Genomic DNA, 26,348 nt, shown 5'->3' with positions numbered 1-26,348 from the left:
TCAGGAATTGATGGATTTCACCAGGCCCAGCGTCTGCCGCAGCATCACCGCACCGGTGGGGAAACTGAGCACCAAGATTCCGCACCCCTAGTACAACAAGCTGGTGCTGGGCATTGCCTCACGCTGCAACTCTGCCTCTCGAGGCTCCTCCCTCTCGAGAGGCAGGCCCGCCTCAGTTCAGGGAGATGTGAAATCTCTCCCGGGGGATGTATTTCCTCTGGACTCCTGTGGCCCTGGGATGGCTCTGGGACTGACCTGCGGAGGAGACCACGGTGGGTGGGCTCTAGGCCAGGCTGAACCCAGGGGAGGGGACCCGGGCTTTCAGTCCAGACGGCATAATCCCTGGCTCTGCCTCTCACCAGCAGGGGGCGTTTGCATTGCTTCCTCTTTGTCCCACTTCAAAAAAAGGTTCTTTGTAGCTTTCTACATTTTCCACTTTTTCATTAGATTATCTACCTGAGTTACACAAATTAGAAATATTTTCCAGTCAGTTATTTTTTCACCTATTCATAGACCACTTTTGGGGGGGTTGATTCTGTAATAACACATTTTAGATCCACTTGTAATAATTTAACATTAATTCAGTTTCATGTGCCTTGATAAATCATTGTTGTTCAATTACATATTCAACTAACAGTAAAATAACTGAATTTATGTAATTTCTGGAGAACATTCAGTATTCTTATGCACATGATATAGTTTAAACGAAAGACTTCACTAAGGGTTTTTTTTCCCTCTGTAATCTTGTCTGAGAGTTTCCTGATTGGTCTCTTGTACCTTTATTACAAAGTTTGCCATTTGAGTCGAATGAAAATCCTCTAAACTCCTAGGACCAGCCAAATAGAAGGAGCGAGGGTGAAGCTGAGGGTGAGGAGTCCAGAGCCCCTGCCGCTCTCCAGGTCTGCCGCTCAGGTGCTCTGCCACGGCTGTCCCGGCGATACACCCCGGCTCCTGGCTGCTTGCAGCTGCCAAGGAGGCCAGGCCCTTGTCTGCCCCCGATGCACAGCCGTCCTCCCCCGGATGCTGGCCTGGCTCTGGCTGGGGCTGGGCTCTAGGGGTCTCCTCAGGTCTTGCCCCCACCCGGCCCTCGGCCCGCTGCCACAGGAGAGCAGGTTCTTGCCATGGTTCCTGGGACTCATCTTCACGACTCGCTGTAGCTGCAGTCCTGACACCCCACATCAGCAAGTGGTGCTCCACCTGCCAGTCCTGGAACCCTGCCAGAGGATTCTGGAGATGCTGGTTGACCCAGCCTCTTGGGGAAGAAAGAAGGTTCTGAGCTGAGGGAGTGGTCTGGGGGTGGAGCCCCAACCTATTTATAGGATCATGGCACCTCAGAGGCCGGCAGGCTCACAGTCAGCCCTGTCTCACTGGAACATTGCTGCCAGCCTGGCAGGGAGGTGGCGTCTTGGCAGGAGCTCGGCCTGGAGCAGAGCTCTCAGAGTTGGCATGGAGAGACTGACATCTAGGGGACCACCTGGCCACCTTCCTCAGGTAACCCTTCCCCTCCCCCCCTCAGAGAAACACAGTGGCTGTGTGTCACAGAAGGAGGTCCCCCAGGCCCACAGCCCACCACTGCAGGCAGGGGACTTCCTGGAACTGGCTGGAGCCCAGCAACCACCCTGGGCATCTCGAAGCTCTGCCAGCCCAAATCCCACTCCACTGACGATTATGTGCTGTGCCCAAGGGTGATAAGGCTGCCGCTAGGCCAAGGAAGCTTACAAACTGCTCACCCCAACCCTGCCAGGTGCTTCCCCTCAGCCCAGATTTCTCACTCTTTGCCAGAGACCAAGGCTACAGGGACTGGCTCCTCAGCTCTCCCCAGAACTCCAGTCAGTGGCTGGGAAAGGGGCTAAGTGTGCCAAGCTCACTACCCTGAGCCATATACCTTATTTGCAAACCTTATCCAGCTTCTGAGCCTTGGCCCTGAGATCCAGGCCTGAGATCCAGACAGGCTGTTCCAGGTTGGTGCTCCTAGAGAAGACGTGCCTGGGGCAGGCCAGACACCAGGGAACCCTGGGGGAGATAGAGAGGAACCCGTCCACTGCAGGGTGGCATTGCAGTGTCCCTGGGAACCTGAGTTTGCCCTCACACCTGGGAAGCACCTTGCCTGCCACTGATGTGCCTAGACCTGGCTGAGTCCCCGAGACCAGGCTCCTGGTGCCCAGCCTTCAAGGCGAGCCTCAGCTGTGCCCTCACCCAGGTGCTTCCCTGCTGGAACGGAAGGCTGGAGCCCGCTCTGGCAGCAGGAGCATGGCTGGCAGGGCAGGCTGGGCATCTGGAACTCGCTTTGGTTGTGCCCACTGTGCTCGGCCTGACTCAGGAGGCGCAGGGCCTGAGGCTGTGCCGTGGCTCCCACTCCTCTCAGCCTCCTCACGGCCCCCTCTGTGGATCACTTGGTGCCAGCCGGGGTATTTTCTCTTTCTGCTGAAGGCACCAAGGTCACAGATACTCTGGACCTTGGTCTGGAGACTTCTTTGGACACATCCCCCATGATCCTCTCCACATGGAGAAGGATAGAGTGGGTCCCGGGGTCCCTGTACCAGGGCAGGGGGAGACAGTAGCTAGAACTCTCTGCAGGGAGGCACTCCCAGGATCCCACAGGTAGCTGGGCCAGGGCTCCCTGCTGGAACACTCCATGAGCGTCCAGGGTCAGTCATTGATTAAGGCAGGACTTCAGGTGAGACATTCTTTCAACGGGGAAAATGATGCTCCAGTGCCCTCAGGAGGAAAAAGGATGCTGTTAGTTAACATGTTAGTTCAATAATCATGTTTGGCTAAAATGAATCTATAAAATTCTAGTGTCTAGATATCAGTGGGGCAAAGTTGCATGGTTTTACAAAGAAGCTAAGTCCTGGGAGGGTAGAATGGCACAGCGGTGCGAGCTCTGGTCCCGAAGGCCTGGGTTTGAGTCTAACGATGTCACCTCCTAACTCTGAGTCCGAGGGCAAGGTAAGCATTCTGAGCCTCAGCTCTCTCATCGCAAATGAGAGGAAATGAGAATAGTATCCTGTGAGGTTGTTGGGAGGGTAAACCAAGTTCATAAATGTAATATGCTTAGTACAGCACCTAGAAGCATAACAAGCACTTAATAAATAACAATAAAGCAATTATCTAAAAACAGCATGCTTCTTGTTAAACATTTTGTAAGCATTTAGCCTCAGAACACTGCATGAGGTTGATACTATTATTAGTCCCACTACCCATAAGGAAACAAAGGCACAGAGAAGTTTACTGACTTGTCCACAGTCACACAGCAAGTAAGTCACACAGCAAGTAAGGGTTTAGATCCAGACAACCTGGCTGGGAGCCTGCCCTTGACCACACCACTCGTCTGCCTCTAGTAATGATCGGTCATAATTATTGTCAGAGCCCATCCTCCGGGTGCTCTGCGCTAGCGATGGGCTTAGAGGTAAAGAGAAATGGGGTTTTCTCCTAAGAAAAAATATCCTGTCAGGGGATGGGGGCTTTCTGAGGTTGAGAGGTTCTTGGTGACTGGAGATAATAATGCTCAAATTGGACAATGTGACTGGATGGAAACTGAGCATTTGGGTGCACTTCTTAGCAGCCCCAAGAGGCTTTGGAGGGAGGGCTGCCTCTGTCCTCCCCCCTCCGTTTAGAAGTGGGCATTGAAGCACGACGCCCGCAGGGCCTCAGGCTCCCAGCCAGCCCCCTCTCTGTGGCTGCGGTGGTGGAAGCTGGATGCAGGGAGGAAGGTGTCTAAAAAACTCGTTAAGTCCCTGCCAGTGTCCAGCTCTGGTTTAAGACCTGTAGAGCTGAAATGTTGCTGGTGCCGCTGGAGTGGATCCCCAGGAAGGGAGAAACAAGTCTACCTTACAGGGGGATTACATGTGCTCTGCCAGAAATATGGCAGCAATGACAAGGACACTCAGCATAGAGCCACGGGAGAGGGACAATGCAGGGACCCAGGGGAGAAGGGAGGGCGTAGGGGCGTGATAGCTGAGGGCTTTGCTGTGCCCCATTGTCCTCAAGGTTCTCTGTGGGGGGTGGAGAGTCATGTCCCATCGACACTGAGCCAGCCCCTGGTAAGGAGCTCCTGTGCAGAGCAGAGACCGGTTCCTGGTGGGAGGAGACACGTCCCGGTCACAAGCACCGACGTGGAACAGGTCCTGGGAGAGCGAAGGCAGCGGGCAGTCTGGTTTCCTCACACACTGTCCCCCAACTTCACCACGACAGGTGTCCACCTTGCGAGCATGGTGCCACCTCTGCCTTAGGCCTCAGGGCCTTATTCTAAGACACGTGTGCAGGGTGCCCAGAGAAGGCCACACAGCCAAGCTCGGGAAGAACAGAGACCTTGATCCCAGCAGTGCCAAGGACCTCATTCTAGGGGTTTGGGGCCACACCCCTAGTGCCCTGTCCCCAGCAGGACCCAGCCACTGCCACCTGCCCTCTGCTCTTCCTCCTGCCACCTTCTTCTGCTCATCTTCTCTGCCCCTCCCAGCTTCTGTCTACTCGGTGTCTTCTTCCTCCTCACGGAGCTTGTCTGTGGGCCTATGTGATGTCACCAGCGTCTTAATACCCAATGACCTTTCACCCACTGCTCACAGTAATGGCCTGATGCTTTTGGAGTTTCTAAATTTCCACCCGAGAGAGGGAATACCTGTGGCTATCGCAGACCACTGGGGTCCCCGAGGCTCAGCCTCCCCAGAGTCATGTGTCCACTTCCTGTCCAGAGGACGATGGCAGCAGGTTTACATGCTTCACCAAAGGGCTGCCCTCCTCAGGAGCTCTGGGGGTGGCTGACACCAAACTGACCTGCTCTTAGCCCTCAGTTCCCTGCTCTTCCCACTACACTGTGCAATCCTGTCTCTGAAGGGGAGTGAGTCCCACAGATTCCATCCCCCACCACAAAGCGATCAGCTGTTCCCTGACTGGTGCAGCCCAGAACCACTGTGCCCAGGTCAGTGGTGAGCGAAGGCTGTCTGGCCCCAGGGCACCTGGCAGCATCACCAAGCATCTCAGGAGAAGCCTCTGCTCCGATTGGCAGAGCTCATGCGTGAGCAGGAGGGACTCACTGGTCTATTTCTCTCCAGGGGGAGGCCTCTGCCTGCTGGCGGCTCACCATGAGGGTCCTGGAGGCGCGGGGCCTGGGCTGGGCTGACGTGTGTGAGTAAATGTCTCCCGGGGTTCAGGGCTTGGGGATGACTGGGTCCTATGGGAAAGACCCAGACAAGTGCCTTGGGACTGGGCTGGGCTAGGCTGGGCTGGGCTGCCACTGTGGCCTCCAGGGTCTTGGTAGGAAACTGGTAAGTGCCCTGGAGAGGGGTATGAGGAATTCTCTCTCACAGTGGTTCTCTTGGCATTGACAGTGAGCGAGGCAGACCCCTATGTGGTTTTACAGCTGCTAACTGCACCTAGAATAAAGTTTAAGACCAAAACCATCACCAACTCTAGTCATCCTGTATGGAATGAGACCTTCAGTTTCCTAATCCAGACTCAAGTCAAGGTAAGGGTCAGGCCACCCACCTGAGGATAGGCTGTACCTTGCAGAGGGAGGGTTCTTGGGGTGGAGCACAATTCCCTCCAGGGCTTATAGAAGGTGAAGGGTGCGTGTCTCTGTGCCCCAATCTGGATGTGCTGTGTGCGAGAGAACGCGTGAACCCAGCTGCCTGCGGGCCTCCAGCAGTTGGCTGGTCCTCTCTGTGCCCCTCTATGGCATGGAGACAGCAAGAATCCCCTCCTGACTTGGCCTGCTGTGAGGACAAATGAGATAATACACTCCTAGTACAGTGCCTGGTCCACACAGTGCCTCAGGGAGCCAGCAAAGCAGGGGTGTAGTGGGAGGGAGAATTCTTTGATAGAATTTTATTTCTTATAACAATAAAAATTAGCAGGTGGAAATTAGGAACTTTTCTGGGTTTTCTTTTACTGCTTGTAAGTTTTACTGTATTTTTCTTTTGAAGTGCAAAGTGTGGAGGCATAATAGTCTTTTCTGGCTCTGATTATCAAGTAAGGACTCAACAGAGGAGGGCCACAGCTACAAGTAAATAATGTGCTAAGTTGTTGTTCTCGGGTCCCTAGAATGTTCTGGAGCTGAGCGTCTATGATGAGGACCCAGTCACACAGGATGATCTTTGCTTCAGGTTTCTCTACGACATCTCAGAAGTCCCCCCCGGCAAGCTGCTCCAGAAGACCTTCTCCCTGCGTCCCCAGGTGCGCTGGGCATCCCCTCAGATCCAGGCTAAGGAGGTTTCCCAGTTTCTTCCATCTTTTCAGCTGCTGCTGAGTTGAGGTCACTCATACAGAGATGCAAACCCCTCTTAGAGATATTCACATTTTAATAGGAAAAGCAATGGCTTAACTTGACTGTTACAGAACTGAATCATTCCATGGAGAAATTTTACTGTCTGTGGGAGGAAGTTTTGGGTGGTGGAGAACTTCCTAATGTCCTCAAAACACAGCTCAGTGTAACTAACCTTTGGGGTATTTGACTCCTGCTTACTGCCTCTATCCTTCCTGTGCCCAAGGCCTGCTTTGTGACGGTCTCTGCGTTTTTTCTCCAGCAGGTGAAGGCTGGGGTGGGGGAGGCCAGACTTCTGGGGTCAGAACCCCCTCCAGAGGAAGATGAAATGGGCCCTGGGCATTCTCAAGCCTCTTTGGGCTTGCACCCCTCGTCTCCCTCACAGACCTGGTCTCTGCAGACTTACTAGCTGTGGTAACCTGGGCAGGCAGCCCACCTTTCCCTAAGTCTCAACTTCCTCATCTGTAAAATAGGAAGAATTGTAATACCTTGCCTCCCTTAGAGACTTGTGATGATGAAATAATGACTGTAAAAGAACTTCGTCAGCTCCAAAGACTCACATAAATGTTGACGACTTGCTCATCTTTAATTTCAGGGACAGGAGGAACTGGATGTGGAGTTCCTGATGGAAAAAACGTGAGTAGCCTTACACAGCCCAGGGAGTGTCCAAGGACCCAGGCTTCATTTAGGGAAATGTCATTGACCCAGATCTTCCCATTAGTCCATCCAGCCCAGGTTCCCCCATCCCTCATCTCTCCACTCCTGCCAGTCTGGGCAGTGGGGACCCTTTTAGAGAAATGAGGAGAGGAAGGTCAATGTTTTCTCTGCCCTGCTCTCTCTCCTCACCTTTCACTCTTCAGAAGCATCTTTCCGCACCCTGAACGGTATTCAGGATTTAGAGAACCCTCAGTGTCATCCAGGGAGCTGAGGGTGGAGCCTCGGCTGCAAGGGGGGCGGAGAGCTTTTGCCTTTGCAAGGCCAGACTGTGAATGGTTTGATTTTTCCAGGTCAGAATGTCCAGAAAACCTCATCACTAACAACGTCCTTGTGGTAACCATTACCTTCCCTGAGCTTGTGAGGGGGAGCTGAGGTGGGAGTGGGCCAGAAGGGATAAAGCAAGGACAGGGCTTTAGGGTAAAATCACCCCTGGCCTTTCAGCTAGGTGGTCACGTAGGAAGGTGGTCAGAGGCAAGGGGCTTGGAGGGGCCTGGGGCTAAAGGGAACATGGAGAGAAGGAGGCTGAGGCTATGCTGTGAGAAGGTTCTGGCCCAAGTCTGTATGATGCATTTAGTCACCTGCGCTGAACTCACAGTTTTTAGCCCTGGAAGAGGAAGCCCTGGTGGGAAAGTTGTGCAGGCCAGGCCTGGCTCATGTTGTTAATATGGAGGTAACTGAGGCTCAGAGGGAGTTTCCAGGGTGGTGGGCTTCCTGGGGATAGGGTCGGGGATCAGTCAGCTCTTCCTTGAGGCAGACAATAGAGAGCCCTGGTCAGCTCTCCTAAAACACAGCAAGGTCACAAAGCTGCAGTGGGTAGGAGTGGACACACGATGGTCAAAGATGCATTAGAAGCTTTCTACTCAACGTGTTGTCCCCGGACAAGCAAGCTGACCCGGCAGCAGGACCGGGCCTGGCATGAGGCGAATAATGTGCCTAGAGCCCCTAATTGAAGGAGGCACCAGCTCAGGGCCTGTTTGATGGACTAGTATTACTTTTGCAAATACAGGCAATACCTCGCTTTATTAGGCTTCATTTTATTGCATTTGCATTTTTTACAAATTGAAGGCAAGGCTTCCTGTCAGCCAAAAGATCACGACTCACTTTACTGTGATACTCACTTTACTGTGGTGGCCTGGAAGGCATCGTGCAATAGCTTCGAGGTATGCCCGTGCACATTAAAATAGTCATATGATGGCAGCTGCCTCTCATCTGAGGTCATGGAGACCACGGGTGTATTGATAAACTCGGCAGTTCTACAGGTGGGGTCAATAGCAAGAGCTGAGTAGGCTATAGCTCTCAGCTGGCAAGCATTCCAGAGAAAATGCCACAGGTCCACTTGGCAAGTCAGTTCAGTGGGAGACAACCAGGAGGTACTCGGCACTGTAGTTGCTAAAATGTTAAGGGCTGTTCTGATCTGTTCTGTTATCCTGTAGACCAGCAGTTTGTATAACACTCTTCGGGAGCAGTTGTAATAGAATGAATGCATCCTCCAGGCTGAGGCTGTAGAGAAACCTAGAGAAGAAAAACACATGCCTGACACCTGGGGGACCTGCAGAGATTCCAGAAGTTTGGCAAATCTAGGGGAGCTCTGGGGTGGGTGAGACGGGGCTCTCCTGGCTCTTCCAGGACGCCTGGCTTAGCAGATACAGCGCAGCGGAGGTGGGGCAAGGGGTCCGGGCCCACTCTGGACCCCACTTCCTGCTCTGTGTGTGGTGGATTTGGGATCTTGGGGCTCAGAGGGTGAGGTTGAGAGGACCTCAGCTCCCCTAGCAGAGCCCCCTGCCCATGATGTGATCTGCCTCAGGCTCGGGAGCTGTCATGCCTGGATGTCCGTGTGGAGAGCATGAAGAGCACAGTCGTGGTCTCAAGTGAGACCTGCTCAGAACCAGGTCTGACTTCCGCCTGGAATGTGGCAGGAAGGGTTAGATGGGGGTGGGTGGGAAACAGGTACAGGGCAGGTGAGCAGCAGGGCAGAGCTCGCCACTTCCTTCTTGCTCACAGAAGGCCAACAGGTCTCCTCTGGGCAGGAGGGTCCCCCTAGCCTGGGGGAGGGCATGTCACAGGACGTGGGAGTCCCATGGGGTTGGAGACCTGGCAGGCTGGGGCAGAGATTCTCCAGAATCCTGTTTGGCATGGCCCAGCCACCTGGGCCTCCCACCTGTCCAGGCAGGGGTTCTGGGTCCCCGTGGGTCTCTTGCTCCTCTTGTGTTAACCTTCCTCCCCTCTCCCTAGATCAGGACGACCTGGAGCTGGAGCTGGTGCTGAAAGGGTCATATGAGGACACACAGACATCTGCCCTGGGCACAGCCTCTGCCTTCCGCTTTCACTACTTGGCGGCTCAGGAGGCAGAGTTGAGTGGGCGCCTAAAGGTAGGTCTTTGGGTCTTGACCCTGGAGCTCTCCCACCAGCCCAGCCTTGGGCCGGCTCCAGCTGCTGCAGGCCCCTCCCGGCCTGTCCCCTGCCAGGCCAGCCCCCTGTGGCCTTGTCAACCTCCCTGAGTTAGGCCCATGTCCTTGGCAGACAGGAGGATTCTCAGAGCCTGCGGAGGGTATGGGGCGGGGGTGGTTAACACCATGTCTGTCTTTGCTTGAAACCTTTAATGGCTTCTCCAATGATTCTCTTAGAATAAAATCTTATGTTGATGCCTACAGATGCTGCACAGCCAGGCCCCTGCCCACCTCCACTGCCTCATTATGATCCTCATTCCCCCTCATTTATGATGCTCCAGCCATAACTTGTCTCTTCTCACTTTCCTGTCCTCCTCTGGCTCCGTCCAAGACTGCCTGCTCCTCCTCTTCTTCCTCCCCCTCCTCCTATTTTAGATATCAGCTCAAATGGTTCCTCTTCAGAGGGGCCCTCCTTGACTCCCCATCTTAAATAGACCCCATGCATCCGGCTTCTGGTTTCTCTGTCTTATCACACCACTCATTTCCTTTACAACACTTATTAACATCAGTTCTTTACCTGTTTCTTTATAAATCATTTGTAAATTCATATACAACTTAAAACAATAACTAAATACTAGCTATTATTACACTAAATAAATAGTAACTATTATTTTTGTAATTAGCATTATTATAAAATTTTTTAAATTGATTCTTTTTTTAAGGATTTTATTTATTTATTTTTAGAGAGGGAAGGGAGGGAGATAGAGAGAGAGAAATATCAATGTGCGGTTGCTGGGGGTCATGGCCTGCAACCCAGGCATGTACCCTGACTGGGAATCGCATTATTATAATTTCAATAATGATAAATATTATAATTATTTTTGTATTATGAGGGAAGGTCTGCCTGGATCACTGTCTAGATGCTCAGTACGGATTTGTTGAGTGAATGAATGAATATTTCCCTCCAGAGCTCCAAAAGCAATGGCTGGAACTCAGACAGCTCAGCTGGGCACCTCACTGTGCCCCTGAGGCCCGTGACTGTGGGGAAGGAGCTGGCCGTTGATGTTCCTGCTACAGATGTAAGTGGCCTCCACTGGGAGGGAAGCGCAAGTGAGCATGAAGATGGGGAAGCCCGAGGCCCCCAGTGGGTACTCACATTCCCTTCAGGGTCTAGGACCTTCTGAGCAAGGTCTCTTGCTTTCGTTTTAGGCCCCAGGAGTGAAGCTACAGCTCAAGGCTGAGAGCTGGTAAGGGACATTCACATCTGTTGGGGACAGTGAGGGGTGGTCGTGGGACAGGAGAGTGCTGTGGGAAGTGTGCTCCTTGGGGTTGGGAGCAGGGAGGTTATCTGGCAGCAGTTGTGGGCTTGGCCAACCAGGGTCTGAGCTCTGCAGGTGCCCCCTGACCCTTGGATCCTCTGCTGCCCCAGCCCTAAGGACCTGGCCGTGCGCCTGGGCTTCGATCTGTGTGCAGAGGAGAAAGCCTTCCTGAGCAGGAGGAAGCAGGTGGTAGCCAAGGCCCTGAAAGAGGCCCTGCAGTTGGACAGAGACCTACAGGAAGATGAGGTTTGGGGAATACAGGGGCGAGGGGGTACAGGCATCTTGGACTGGCCTTAAGGGACTACCTGATTCCTATGCCCTCTCAAGACACTGCAGTCAGCAGAGACTGGGGAGTGGGGATATGGGAGGAGATACGGGGTGTGGGTAAGCCCTGGGGTTCTTCTTACTCCCTTTGGAGCTCTGTCCACATCTGAGAGTGGTCACTTCCTGGGGAGGGGCTGGGTGCTGCCTCTAGCTCTGACTCCCTCGGGCCCTGACCAACGGTCCTGATCAGGTCCCTTTCCTGGAGGCAGGAGGCAGCTCTATCCCTCCCTGTCCTTGTTAGGCCAGCCTGTGTCTTTGTGTGGTCCAGGTCCCCATCGTGGGCATCATGGCCACAGGAGGAGGTGCCCGGGCCATGACCTCTCTCTATGGCCATCTGCTGGCTCTGAAAAAGCTGGGACTCCTGGACTGTGTGACCTACTTCAGTGGCATCTCGGGAGCTACATGGTGAGAGCCCTGGGGACTGGAGCAGCAGAGGGTGACCAGGCCCCAGAAGAAAGTGGGGTGGAAGTCAGAGAGACCCTGTATATGGGGGAAGACAAGTAGGTGTGAGCAGTAAGCTCTGCTGGGTACCAAGCAGTTTTCTCAAAAGGGAAGAAACAGACATTACAGAGGTCCCACCACGAGTGGGGCATTACAGGATGTTCACTGTGTGCAGCCGATTCAGAAGGAGTTGAGTCTGAGTCTCTCCAACACCACTGACTGGCTGGGCGCCCTCGACCGACTTATGTCCTCTGATTCTCAGTTGACTCATCTCCAAAATGGGGGTGGTAATAGTACATCCTCCACAGGACTGGAGTGGGCCAGCCCAAGTAAAACACTTAATGGGTTTGACATTTTCCACGAGCTCCAAATTGATGGCTCTTTTTTCTTTCATTGTTATTAATTCATTTAATACTCACAAAACTCTCCAGGGCAGTTTCCCTTATTGTCCCTACAGTACAGACGAGGAAACTGAGGTCAAGAGGTTCTATTAGACCTGAAGACAAAATTGCCTCCCTACACCCCACCCCGCCCATAGTGAGGTGGAACTTCTCCCTGTTAAGAGATGCATTCCTTGGAGTCTTATGGAAATATGACTTCAAAGGAGGAAAAGAGAAGTCATTTCCTCAGAGGAGTTTAGGTGACAGCCATTGACGAGCAGTCCCAGAGGGCTGCAGGACAGACCTGTGAGGCCGGGAGCAGGTGGAGAGCGGTGCTGCAGCGTACAGCAACTACTAGCCGTGTGTGGCTATTGACCGCTTAAAATGTGCCTAGTCCAAACTGAGATGTGTTATAAGTATAAAATACGCAATGAATTTTGAAGACTGGGTTTGGAAAAATAAATTTTATCTTAATTTTTTATATTAATTACATGTTGAAATAATTTTGGTGTATGTTAAATTAAATATATTATTAAGATTAATTTTTACTCTTAAATTTTTTTAAGATTAATTTTGATCTCTTTACTTTTTGAAAGTGTGGTTACTAGGAAATTTTAAATTATGTAAGTGATTCACATATATTTATATTGGACAGCGCTGATCCAGGAGAGAAAGCCCTGAGACATTTTCCAGATAGGCGTGGCTTTGGCTGCAGGAGCAAAGCTTTGGGAGAAGTGGAGGGTGGAGTTGCAGTGACCCATGCTGAGCCTGAGGATCCTATTGTACTGTCCCTTTGTTTTCCAGGACAATGGCCCAACTATATGGAGATCCCGAGTGGTCGCAGACAGACCTCCAGGGACCTATTCAACACACCCGGGAGCAACTGGCCAAGAGCAAGTTGGAAGCCTTCTCCCTAGAGCGCCTGACAGCCTATCGCCGGGAGCTGGAGCTGAGAGCGAAGCAGGGGCAGCCCACAACCTTTGTGGACCTGTGGGCTCTCGTGCTGGAGTCCATGCTGCACAGCCAGGTAGGGCCCCTGCGTGTGTGGGTTGGAATGCCAGAAGAGGGCTGGTGCGCCCTCGCAACCAGCTGGCGCGCATGCTCATTTTCTGCAGGGTAAGAGTCCTGGACCCTTGGTTAAATAATGTGGGAGCCGACTTTTTGAGTCAGGCTATTCTTCATTTAATTTGCCATGAAACTGAAATTCCTGGATCTCCCAACAGCTAGGAACCAGACAAACCAAAGTCAGTTGAGCAGACAAAGCTTTTGCATGTATTTGAGTCAGAGAGATTGCTCCAAGAGTCTTTATTTTATTTATACTGCATTACGAACTATAGCTTTCTCTTCATCTTCATGGTAATGTTAAAAGCACAGGCTCCTGTACCAGATGCCCTGGGTTCTACTCCCTGTGCTTCGTACTAGCACTGTGTCCTTAGGCACGTTATTTCAGCTCTCTGTGCCTCCATTTGCTCATCTGTGCAATAGGAACGAGAATGGTGCTTACCTGGCAGTGCCGGTGTGAGCACTCAGTGGTAACTTGCGTAGAGAAAGCGTTCCGTGTTAGCTGGTATATTTCTTTACTATTATCCTAACACCATTAAGACAAAACTGAGCATATAAATTTCTAATGCATTGCTTCTTTAAGGAAAGCTTAGTAAGGTAACTACTGAATCTTACATCAACTGAGACAATGATTAAAATCAGTGAATTTTTTACACTATTGTTTTACTACATATCTGAACAAAGTTTCTTTTAAAGCATTTAAAACAACTGAAACACAAGAAGTACATTTAACATGCCTAACAAAAAGTAAACTATCAAATATATTAGTAGAGGAAAAAGTCTTATCTTTATTATCTTTGGGTATCAAGAGTTTGACCAAAATGCATATTATGTAAACCAACAAAAAATGAATGTGCTTTAATTTTTTTTAAAATTGTGGGTAAAGATTTTTATCAATATGGTATATGATGTGGTATGTTAGTTTTTTAAAAGATTATATTTGTTTTTAAAGAGAGGGGAAGGGAGGAAGAAAGAGAGGGAGAGAAACATCAATGTGCAAGAGAGACATTGATTTGTTGCCTCTCCCATGCCCCCAACTGGGGACCTGGCCCGCAACCCAGGCATGTGCCCAGACTGGGAATGGAACCAGCAACCTTCTGGTGTACAGGCCAGAACTCAATCCACTGAGCCACACCGAAACAGGGCTGAATTTTTTTAAACATGTTTTATTCTTGCTGGCAAGCACAATGCTACTTGGAAGTTACCAGCCATTCTTATTTTTTATTTATTAATTTAAAATCTTATTATTAAGTATTTATTATGACAATCTTCAGACATAAGAAAATGCATAAGCATAAAGAATAATGTGATGAATATTCAGGATCTTACCAACCAGCCTAAGAAGTGAAATGTAGCAGAAAGAGTTAAAGCCCCCAGTAGACCCCTCCCCACTCCCATTTCCTCCCACCCCCAGAGGTAACCACTATTCTGAGTTTAGGTTTATGATCACACTCATGTCTGCAATCTGTATACTTTATTATATTATATAATATATAATTATATAACATATATTTTATATACCTTTCTTACATAATTTTTTATAAAGATTTTATTTATTTTTAGAGAGAGGGGAAGGAGAGGAGAAAAAGAGGGAGAAAAACATCAGTGTGTGGTTGCCTCTCACACGCCCACTAAGGGGATCTGGCCCACAACCCAGGCATGTGCCCTGACTGGGAATAGAACTGGAGACCCTCTGCTTCACAGTCCTGCACTCAATCCACTGAGCTACATCAGCCAGGGCTTATATACTTCATTATATACACTTTTACTATGTGTACTTTTATTAAAAATATATATCCTTAAGAAAAATACATTATTTACACAAATGGTTTTGTACAAGTCTCCCAATGCACATGTGTTAGAGATTCTCTATGCCTTGAAGCTGTACACCCAGCAGTGCTCTCGTTAGGCCACTGGGTACATGTACCTTCCACTTTCCTGGCTGTTGTCAAGTTGTTCTCCCAAAGGGTTGTAGCAATTCACACTTCCACCACCTGCGTATTACAGTTTCTTTTTTCTACACACTCTTCAGATTTTTAAATTTTTGTTTATTTTATGGGTGGGAAATGAAATTTTATTGTAGTTTTTCATTTCCTCGGTTTTTAGTGAGATTGATCATATTTTCAAATACATTTGTCATAGAGACTTCCTCTTTTGTGGATTACCTACTCAAATTCTTCTACATTTTTCTGTTTAATTCATCTTTTTATATCATTTTATAGAAATTCTTTTTATATTTTGGATATTAATCCTTTATCAGTTCTAATAGATTTTGATGCATAATTTTAATACAATTCAATGTATCATTCTCTTCCTTCATGGTTTGTGCTTTTAGGGTCTTAAGAAATCTTTTTCCCTCCTAAAGTTATAAAATGTCTTCTCACATATTTGTATAAAAGTTTTAAAGGTTTGTCTTTCACAATTAGACCTCTAATTTGCCTGGAGTTTATCTTTAGGTGTTATGTGAATGGGAATCCAGTTTTATTTCTTTGCATATAGTTAGCAAACTTCCCCAATATTGCTTATTGGATGTTTTTTCTCCACCGATCCACCTTACTACTTCTGTCATGGGCCAGATTTCCTGCAGCCACAGCCTCTCCCTGAGCTCCTGTTCCACTCTCGTGGGACTGGTTCTCTACCCCGGGCCAACCAACACTGGCTGGTTACTCTACCTTTATAATATATCTCGGCATTGGACAGGGCACATTTGCCCCCATCTGCCCCTGGGTTCTTCTCAGAATGATCTGGACTATTTTTGGCCCCTTGCTCTTCTGTACATGTGATAGAATCAGCTGGTCAAATTTCATGGTAAATGTTGCTGGAATTTTCATTGAAATGTCACTGAATTTACAAAACTAATATAATTACTTGAAATATTTTTATTTTATGAATATATCCTATATGTTCTTTGCATCAGCTGTTTAAGTTCATGTTCCATTTTGAGGGCATATTTAAAATATATTTTATTGATTATGCTATTACAGTTGTCCCATTTTCCCCCCTTCACTCCCCTCCCCCCTGCACACCCCCTCCCACCCACATCCCCCTTTAGTTCATGTCCATGTGTCATACTTATAAGTTCTTTAGCTTCTACATTTCCCATACTATTCTTGCCCTCCCCCTGTCTATTTTCTACCTACAATCTATGCTACTTATTCTCTGTACCTTTTCCCCCTCTCCTCCTCCCACTCCCCTGTTGCTAACCCTCCATGTGATCTCCATTTCTGTGGTTCTGTTCCTGTTCTAGTTGTTTGCTTAGTTTCTTTTTGTTTCTGCTTTAGGTGTGGTTGTTAATAATTGTGAGTTTGCTGTCATTTTACTGTTCATAGTTTTTGATCTTCTTTTTCTTAGATAAACCCCTTTAACATTTTATATAATAAGGGCTTAGTGATGATGAACTCCTTTTACTTGACCTTATCTGAGAAGCACTTTATCTGCCCTTCCATTATAAATGAAAGCTTTGCTGGATAGAGCAACCTTGGATGTAGGTCCTTGCCTTTTGTGACTTGGAATACTTCTTTCCAGCCCCTTCTTGCCTGCAAGGTCTCTTTTGAGAAACCAGCCGACAGTCTGATGGTCACTCCTTCGTAGGTTACTGTCTCCTTATCTCTTGCTGCTTTTAAGATTCTCTCCTTATCCTTGGCTAATGTAATTATGATGTGCCTTGGTGTGTTCCTCCTTGGGTCCAACTTCTTTAGGACTCTCTGAGCTTCCTGGCCTTCCTGGAAGTCTATTTCCTTTGCCAGATTGGGGAAGTTCTCCTTTATTATTTGTTCAAATAAGTTTTCAATTTGTTGCTCTTCCTCTTCTCCTTTTGGTACCCCTATAATTCAGATGTTGGAACATTTCAAGATGTCCTGGAGGTTCCTAAGCCTCTCCTCATTTTTTTGAATTCTTGTTTCTTCGTTCTTTTCTGGTTGCATGTTTCTTTTTTCCTTCAGGTCCACTCCATTGATGTGAGACCCAGCTTTCTTTCCATCACTATTGGTTCCCTGTACATTTTTCTTCATTTCACTTATTGTAGCCTTCATTTTTTTCATCTAATTTTTGGCCAAATTCAACCAATTCTGTGAGCATCCTGATTACCAGTATTTTGAACTGTGCATCTGATAGGTTGGCTATCTCTCGGTCACTTAAAAGGATTGGTTCTGGGGCTTTTATTTCTTCTTTTGTTTGAGCCATCTTTTTGGTCTGGTCGTGCCTGTTCCATATGAGGGGTGGAGCCTTAGATGTTTAATGGGACGGGGCAATCCAGTCACTGGGTTGTGACCCTGTATGTGGGGGTAGGGTCCAAGAGGGAACAGTGGTGCTTGCTCTGCTCTCTGTGGATTTCAGTCCCTTCCGCCACTTCCCCCAAGCAAACTGGACCTTTCTGGTGCTGATTCCCATGTGGGTGGGCTTGTGCACCCCATGGGTCTTTCCAGTGACCTCTCCTGAAAGACTGGGAGTTTCTCCCTGTGCCTCAACCCCCACAGGTGTTTTCAGTCAGTGCCCCAAGGCTGTATTTCCCAGCACTGTGATCCTGGGTTGCAAGCAGTGCCTTGCTTCACAATTGCTGCCTCGCTGGGTCTGCGGGTTGTCGCCCCTCGGCCGGGGTTTGCCAGTCACCACTTGCACGCCCAGGGTCTGCCCGCTGCGGTCTTATGCTCCCGGTCCCAACGCTATTTGTGCCATGGGACCCCTCTCCGCCCAGTTGCCCAACTCTGCCCCTCCTACCAGTCTGGATGAATGTGTATATTTTAACTCCTTGGTTGTCCTACTTCCATACAGTTAAATTTTCTGTCAGTTCTGGTTGTTATTCTGTTTCTAAATTGTTGTTGTCCCTATCTTGGTTGTGCGAGGAGGCACAGTGTGTCTACCTATGCCTCCATCTTGGCCCCCTCTGATTTTCTTTAATTTTGGACAAAAGGCTTTACATACTCACTAGTCCCATCCTGTACAGCACCCTGCCCACATCAACAAGCCACCAACACTGCACCCAGGCTCCCTCACTTCAAGTGGGACCCTTGAGCCATCAGAGTGGCTCTGCTGAGTTAGGGATCCTCAGATGGGAAAGGGGTGGGCAGGGTTGGAGATCCAGAGCCTGCCGGGACTTCCTGGTGAGCCGTTAAAGGAAAAGGAGCCCTGTTTCAGTCCGTGAAGGGCTGTGCTGAGCCTTTTCCAAGCCTTTCCCCGGGGCAGAAATTGAGCATCTGCCATAAAAGGACACATTTGCCCTCATCATACATGTCATAACCAGGCAAACAGGATTCCCAACTAAAAGGACTTTGAGAATGGGAAGTGCAGATATTAATCAAGCCCCTCCTTTCTCAATACACACGCACACCCACACCTACAGGACTGATGTGCAGATAGGACAAACCTTCAATGCCTGCAGGGTGAGACGTGGGGAGGAAGGGTTCTCCTGTGGTTTCCCTTTAACTCAGGTCACACTGGGTGTCACTGATCAAGTGGAGAAGAAGACTGTGGTTGACACATGAGTGTGCTCACCGAGTGACAGAGGGATGACAGGGAAGAGGAAGTTCACCAGTGGGCTGAGGCTTTGCCACTGTGGGAGGGGGACTCCTCGCTGGCTGGGCCGGGCTAGAAACCCGGGACACACACCTGGCCGATCCTCAGAATCACCTGGGGGGATTTCACGAGGCAGATTCCTAGGTGGCCTCTGTTGATTCTCAGAACAGACCTAGTCATCTCTATATGTGACGTGCTTTCCAAGTAAATCTGAGGACAAGAGTTGATGCGGCAGGTCCAGCTCCTGAGGGAGGTGCCTTCCAGCGCAGAGAGCCTAAGAGAGGGATGGCACGTTCGTGGCACAGGTTCTGCTCCGTCAGACACAGTCCAGGGCCTGTGGCAGCAAAGCCCCTCCCAAGGTGGGGCTCCAGGCAGCCACCACCTTGCTGATGCTTGAGATGAACCCTGTTTGCCACTCTGGGCCAGGATAGAATGAGACCTTTCTGTGCCCCTAGAACTCCCCAGGAGGCAAGCCCCCATTCCTCGCCACCAAAGCCAGAGCCCAGAGTGCTATTGGAGAGAAAGTTAGAGACAGAAGGCGAAGGAGTGCTGAGGGGGAAGCACTTGGGAGGGGCTGAAACCCGACCTGCATTAGGTGAGCCTGGAAGGGGCAGCCCACCCTGGGCAGAGCTCACAACGTGTATTAAAGAGGATTCCTTTTTTATTTTATATTTATTATTTATTTATTTATTTATTTATTTAGCATTGAGGTAAAATTGCTGTGCTGTATTTTAACTGACTTTTAAATGGGCACAGGGGCTAATACAAATAGCTTACATATTCGATATACAATTCCTACTTATGACAAGAAACATGCTTATGGGAGAAATTTGCCAGCTTAAAAGAACAACTTATTTTCCTCACTCTTACAATTACCTGGAGAACACATTAGGGTCCAAATTCCCTTGTAGATGAGCTCCTCACTGTCTCTTTAGGCAAAAGTCGAGAACATCAGATAACACATTTTTTCCTGACTACTCCCAGAGAGCATTTTCTGTGTGCTCCCCAGCTCCCCTAGTTTGCACCAGGGGTCTCCTCTCATTGTTCCTCTAACCACTACTACCCTTTAATCGTAAATTAATTAAGACCGACTGTAAAATCTGTATGGCCTTCTACCTTTGAAAAGGTTTTGTGGGAGTTTCACCCTGCACCCAAAGCTGTGGCGGGCCAGACCCCTGCTGGCCCCTCAGGCCCCACACCCACCCAGGCCGAGCTGTTGGTTCCACCTCCAGCGCCTCTCCACCCTCGCTGCCCCTGCCTCAGCTCAAGCCCTCTCTCATCCCTCCCCGCAGTTTCCCTCCTCGCCTTCCTGTCAGTTCAACTTCCCACCTAAGAGGGGATTCCTGTGTCCTTTCTGGAAAGCAGTTCATGTGCACCTTTGGATCTGTGTGTTGGGGTGTGCATCCACTGCACCCTTTAGCCCATAAAGATGGGCCACTGGAACCACAGGATGCAGGGGTGGGGTGTCACTGTTCACATTGTAGTCCTTGTAAATGGCACACTCTGAGGCAGGAGCAGTCACTGAACGTGTGCAGCCACCCACACCCCCCAAATCCTGAGGGGGAGTTACCTCTTCACCCCCAGCCTGTGTCCCCACCCCACCCTGTCCTGATGGAACACCCTGTCTCGAGGGCGCTCCTAGCCTCAGTGAGGCCCTATGCCCCTCTACCCCAGGTGACGGACCAGAAGCTGTCAGGACAGAGATCTGCGCTGGAGCGGGGCCAGAACCCTCTGCCCCTCTACTTGAGCCTCAATGTCAAAGATAACAATCTGGAGACGCTCGACTTCAAGGGTACAGTCCTCAGTCCTGTCCACTCCACACCCCCAGACACGTGTTGGTGTGCATGCAGATGTGCACACACGGATGCTCACACACGGACATGCACACACAACATACATGCACACCTACTCTGCGCCCTGTGGGTCCCCAGAAAATTCAAATAGCAAACTGCTGCCTAGATGGAAGGGTGGTGGTGCTGGTGGGCTGAGGAGCCAGACCCTGGAGCTTGCTGTCCTGGAGGTGTGGGGGGGTGCTGGTGGGATGTAGTCAAGGGGTGGGTAGGGGAAGGAATGGTCAGCCCAGGAGTCAGCCAGGCAGGGAGGAGGCTGAGGCCTGCTGGGGGCAGAATCTTTGGCTCCTACCAGAACAGGGGCTTCCCCTGCCCATTCTTCTCTCATTCCCACCTCTCCCTCCTGCCCCTTAGAATGGGTCGAGTTTTCCCCCTATGAGGTCGGATTCCTGAAGTATGGAGCTTTTGTCCCTGCGGAGCTCTTCGGCTCTGAGTTCTTCATGGGGCGTCTGATGAAGAGGCTGCCTGAGTCCCGCATCTGCTTCCTGGAAGGTGAGGGCTGGTCACTCTGAGGGCCCCGGCCAGGCCCGTGCTGGGCCTCCCTGCGCGATGTGACTCCTGCACTCGGGTCTGGCAGAGCCCCCGGGTTGAGGGCCGGCACTGGGCTGTAGGGAACAGGCATCTCAGAGGCAGCCTCCTGCCCCTCCTATTTTCCACCTGCACTTGAGGGTGGGGATCACTGGCTTCTAAGCGAGAGGAACAGGGTGTTGAGAGCAGAGGCTGACCTTTCGTGGGGGCTTGGCCTCCAGGTATCTGGAGCAATATTTTCTCCCTAAACTTGCTGGACGCCTGGTACGACCTCACCAGCTCTGGTGAAGCCTGGAAGCAGCAAATCAAGGACAAGATCAGGAACCTGGGGAGGAAAGGTAGGCAGCAAGGGGGACCTGGGGTGAGGCCACTTCCCCTGCAGATGCTGGGGGTGGGGGCTGTCAGAGGGGGGCAGGACCAGGCATCTCCAGGCCCCTCCCTGGACCGACGTCTGTTTCTCCGGGCCCAGAGGACGCCCCTGCCTCCTCGAGGACCTCTTCGTGGCTGGAGGACTTGTGGCTGCAGCCTGGGACGGCACTGGCCCGGGCGTTTAAGGGCTTCCTGACAGGCAGGCTGCTCTACCAGCATAGCTCCAACTTCCTCCAGGGCCTGCAGCTGCACCAGGACTATTGTGACCAGAAAGATTTCTCTACCTGGGCAGGTAAGGGCCTCTGCCGTATATCCTCGTGTAATGGGGTTAGACTCCTGGGTAGAGATGGTCCATAGCTGGGACCAGTAGAGGCCTCGGAGGTCATAGCATCCAGTACTGGGGTATGGCCTGGAGAAGGTCTTGGGAAGGGCAGGTGTCACGTGCATGCAGGAGTGACACCAGAGGTACGAAGGGGACATGGAGGCAAATGCAATATGAAGGGGGGGCACTGTGTGTGGATGATCTGTGATGGAGGGGCTGCCCCTGACCATCTCTGCCTCCCTCATCAGACAGCCAGCTGGACTCCAGCCCTGGCCAGCTGACCCCACAGGAGCCCCAGCTCTGCCTGGTGGATGCCGGCTACTTCCTGAACACCAGCTCCCCCTCCATGTTCCGGCCAGGCCGCAGGCTGGACCTCATACTCTCCTTCGACTACTCCCTATCCTCGCCTTTTGAGGTGCTTCTGGTTACTTAGCCAGGCTGAGCTCCAGGGGCAAGCAACAGGTCCACTGGGCCACTGGCCCAGACCACCTGTGTGCCCAAGGGGAGGGAGAGGTGACAGACTCTGACCCACATGCTCCTTCTAGGATCCTTTGTTGGGAAGGGCTGTGGAGGTGCTGGGGCCCCAGGGGAACAGCTGATCAGAGCTGGGAGGGGCCCCTGGCCTGTCCATATCTGTCCCACCAGAGCCTCCCTGGAGACTCTAGGGACAGACGGGGTAGGGCCGTGATGCAGAAGTGTTCCCCCACTGAGGTCCTCTAGGCTCTGGGACTTGAACAACCCAGCAACAGCAATCCCAGATGGGGGTGGGAGGTGGGATACCCCACCTAAAGACTTTTACCAAGCAGCATTGCAGACCACTGGCATCCTTTGCCGCCCTCTGAGCTGAACTGGGCCACGGAGAGGAACCGGGCTGTGTTGACACTGAGCAATCGGTTTGGGCTGCAGCCATCCCACATTTTATAGAGCACTGACCCGGGATGACCAGGAAGTAGCGGTTCTCTTTGGGGCTCTCTCCCCAACCAGACACTGCAGCAGACTGAGGTGTACTGCCAAGGCCGAGGGCTGCCGTTCCCCCGCGTGGAGCCCAGCTCCCAGGATCAATGCCAGCCCAAGGAGTGCCACCTCTTCTCCGACCCCACCTGTCCCGATGCCCCTGTCCTGCTGCATTTCCCGTTGGTCAATGCCTCCTTCAAGGACCACTCCGCCCCAGGTAAAGCAGCCCCTCCCTCCAGAACATCCTGGCAGCCTGGCCCCTCTTGGCAATGCCCTGGGCCCTCCCCAGTGCCCCTGTGTCCAGCAGAGGGTGAGGAGAGTCTTAAGGTTAGTCTTCCCCTCCAGTTTTGGACACAATAGTGTCCTGGTGTCTGTTTCGGATGCCCGATGCCTGCATATTTGCAGGGGCCCCCTGTTTGCAAAGTCATCATGCTGCTGTGCTTTGTTATGACCCCAGCTCCTTTACCCACCCACCCCCAAATTCCCCTAGCTACACCTGGGCCACTCAGTTCTCTTGCTTCATGGGTTGGAGTTTGAAGGACCCCTGCATCTAGACGCAGCCTGCATTGTCGCCATCTGCAGCCACCTCCACAGCTGCCCAGGCACCAGGTGGCTGGAGGGCTTCATGAGCACTCTCCAGGTTAGAGAGCCAGGGCGAGAGGCCCAGGCCCACTCTCCCAGAGTCCCCTACACTAGGGGTTTCACCTGGCATCTGTCACCCTACCCCACCCCAGGCCAGGGTCCTTTCTTAGCGAGCTGAGCCTCTTTCTGGGACCCCTGAAATCAAAACTCTTCCCATATTTCTTTCAATCCTTGCTTTCCACCAACTGGTCAGATTTTCTCTCCTTTTGGTAGGAAAACCAAATTTCTGCCTTTTTGCTTTATTCCTGGTTTTCTCCCTCTCACCATAACTCCCAATCTTCCAACTGTACTCTTAACATGGTCAGTACACATCTTGGAATTCTGTGCTTCTCTCAGCAAAGACTGTTTTTTTTGCAAAGCAAGAGTCCTGTGGTTTTCAGCCTCTTGTTTCCATCATTGGTGAGAATCCATTCACTAGCCTATTGACCTTGTCCTGGCTGTTTCCAGCCTGCCCCCAAAGGTGCTGTAGATATCTGAGATTACCTGAGCAGTGGGAGAAGTGTAATGCTGTGAGGAAGTAGCAAACTCTTTACATCTCAAAATAGTATCCTACTCTCCACATGTATACTTCTGGGCAAAGGACACAGAAGGCTGGGAGAGAAGCAAGGAGCTGCTTCAGTGGGGAGAGCCCACCCCTGTGCACAGGTGCAAGGCTTAGTTCTACCCAGCTGTGGAGGCCTCTGGGTGATGCTCCTTACCTCCTCCCTCCCCTGAGCAGGTGTCCAGCGCAGCCCTGAGGAGCTACCAGCTGGCCAGGTGGACCTCACCGGGGCCACCTCACCCTACGCCATGTTCAACATGACCTACAAGGAGGAAGACTTTGACCGCCTGCTGCAACTCAGCGATTACAATGTTCAGAACAGCCAGGACACCATCCTACAGGCCTTGAGGACGGTCCTGAAGCGCCAGCCCCAGGGGGACAGACTTCCAGGGGCACAGTCTTGAGGCTGCTCAGGGGCCCCAGCACCCCGAGGACCAGGCTGTTTTCCAAAGCAGCTGCACAATGCATTCTGCACTCCTGTCAGCACTGTACGAGGGTTCCAGTTCCTCCACCCTCGCCATACTTGTCATTGCTGTCTCTTTTATAACTATAAATTATAGTTATCCTAGACAGTATGAAGGGGTATCTCCTCTGCATCTCTCTGGTGACTCATGCTGTTAAGAATCATTTCACATACTTACTGGCCTTTTATATATCTTCTTTAGAGGTATATGACATTTTACATGTCTTCAAATTTTTTGACCATTTTAATTGAGGTATTTTTCTTTTTATTGTTACATTGTAAGAGTTCTTTATGTATTCTACATAGAAATGCCAGATCCGATGTATGATTTCCAGTGTTTTTCTCCATCTGCGGGTTGTCTTTTTACTTTGTCGATGATATCCTTTGAAGCACAGAAGTTTTTCACTTTGACGATACCCACCTTGTCCATATTTTCTTTTGTTGCTTGTGTCTTTGTTGTCATATTTAAGAAACCACTTCCTAACCCAAGGTCATGAAGGTTTACACCTGTAGCTTTAGTCTTTTGTTTATGTCTTTGATCCATTTTGAGTTACCTTTTGTAAGTGATGTGAAGTATAGGTTTGACTTCATGCTTCTGCACATGGGCATCCAGTTATTTCAGCGCCATTTGTTGCAAATGCTGTTCTTGCCCCCACTGAGTTGTCCTGAGGCCCCTGTTGAAAATCCATTAGCTGTAAATGTGAGGGTTATTTCTGGACTCTGATTCTGTTTCATTGATCTACTTGTCTGTCATTTTGCTGATACCATATTGTCTTGATTTCTGTAGCTTTATAGTACGTTTTGAAATCAGGAAGTATGAGTCCTCCAAATTTGTTCATTTTCCAGATTATATTAGCGATTAAATTTCCATATGAGTATTAAGACTAGGTTGTCAAATTGTGCAAAGAAGACAGCTGGGATTTCAGTGGTGATTGAATCTATAGATGAATTTTGGGGGCATTGCCATTTTAACAATTGAACATCTTCTGATTCATGAACATGTGATGTCTTTCTGTTTATTTAGGTCTTCTTTAACTTCCTTCAACAATGTACAAATCTTGAATGTCTTTGATTAAATTCTTAAGTATTTTATTTTCTTTGATTCTATTTTAAATTGAATTAATTTTCTTAATTTTATTTTTGGATTGTTCATTGCTATTATAAAGAAATACAATTTTTATATTGATCTTATAGCTTATAACCTTGCTGACCTTGTTTATTAGCTCTAACAGGCTTTTTTTACTCCTTAGAATTTTCTACATATAAGAAGATCATGTCACCTGCAAAGAGATGGTTTTTACTTCTTTTTAATCTGAATGCCTTTTATTTCTTTTTCTTGTCTCAGCCAGAACCTTCCATATAATTTTAAATAGGAGTGGCAGACATCCTTGTTGGATCCGATATTGGAAGGAAAGCATTCAACCTGGAATCATCGAGTATGACATTAGCTGTGGTTTTTTCTTAGACACTCTTCGGCAGAGTGGGGAAGTTCCCATCTATTCCTAGTTTGCTGAGTGTTTTTATCATGAAAGGTGTTAAATATTGTCAAATGCTTTCTAGTGTCCCTTGATGTAACTATGATGTTTTTTCCCTTCTATGTGACATATTCCCTTTTATGTGACATATTAAAATAACTGATTTTGGGGTGCATTCCTGGGATAAATCCAGCTTAGTCATGATGCACAGGGGTGGGGAAGGGGTTGGCCAAAGTAGGTGTATAGTTGTGAGTACATGAAACACAGAGTTGATTCTTGTATTATTATTTATGAATTATTGTATTATTTTTCATATAAACAACTGTAAACCTACTTTTGCTCCACCCTGCATAATCCTTTTTATGTGTTGCTGCCACACTCACTTATGACCTCTCACACTCAAAGGGACACACACACACTCACACTGTGGCTGCCCTGACCCCAGGTGGGTATCACAGTGACAGAGCCTGGCTCTGGGACTGTCCTCATCTGATGACCCCTCCTCAGGACCATATTCCCTCTGCCTTTTATGTATATGGCTTTATTCGGATTCTACATTTCCTCCATTTTATCAGAAGCACTTGTTTCTCAGTAATGTTGATGGTCTGTACTGGCTGGAGCAGGGAAAAACACTCCTGTACGCCTCCTTCGCTGCTTACACAGAACACTTCGGTGCTTCTGGCCACCATAGGAGCAGGCTCTTCTCCAACACCAAGTAATCCTCAGCTGGATGCCCTATAATTCAATTACATTCTGACACTGTCTACTTGGAGGTAGCATCAGATCCCACAAGTTAAGAGATTA

The 26,348-nt window shown here is 49.9% G+C and overlaps 1 protein-coding gene across 1 annotated transcript; it reads left to right on the top strand.

Moving 5' to 3' along the window:
* The first annotated feature begins 1,375 nt into the window (after positions 1-1,375).
* Positions 1,376-24,142, top strand: PLA2G4D (phospholipase A2 group IVD). Its single transcript, XM_045823329.1, has 20 exons — positions 1,376-1,491; positions 5,052-5,124; positions 5,328-5,464; positions 6,040-6,171; positions 6,855-6,895; positions 7,267-7,309; positions 8,781-8,844; positions 9,209-9,345; positions 10,332-10,442; positions 10,573-10,610; positions 10,793-10,928; positions 11,275-11,411; positions 12,632-12,854; positions 20,075-20,192; positions 20,605-20,742; positions 21,000-21,116; positions 21,248-21,439; positions 21,718-21,884; positions 22,454-22,640; positions 23,784-24,142. Exons 1-20 carry the CDS (start codon positions 1,447-1,449, stop codon positions 24,008-24,010), a joined length of 2,463 nt encoding a protein of 820 aa, XP_045679285.1. The 5' UTR covers positions 1,376-1,446; the 3' UTR covers positions 24,011-24,142.
* Positions 24,143-26,348: the final 2,206 nt, after the last annotated feature.

This window comes from Phyllostomus hastatus, unplaced genomic scaffold (assembly GCF_019186645.2).
Source record: "Phyllostomus hastatus isolate PE091 unplaced genomic scaffold, TTU_PhHast_1.1 phas_scaffold_501, whole genome shotgun sequence".
Taxonomy (NCBI): domain Eukaryota; kingdom Metazoa; phylum Chordata; class Mammalia; order Chiroptera; family Phyllostomidae; genus Phyllostomus; species Phyllostomus hastatus.
Note: the sequence above shows the minus strand (reverse complement) of the source record. Positions and strands in the feature narration are given on the sequence as shown.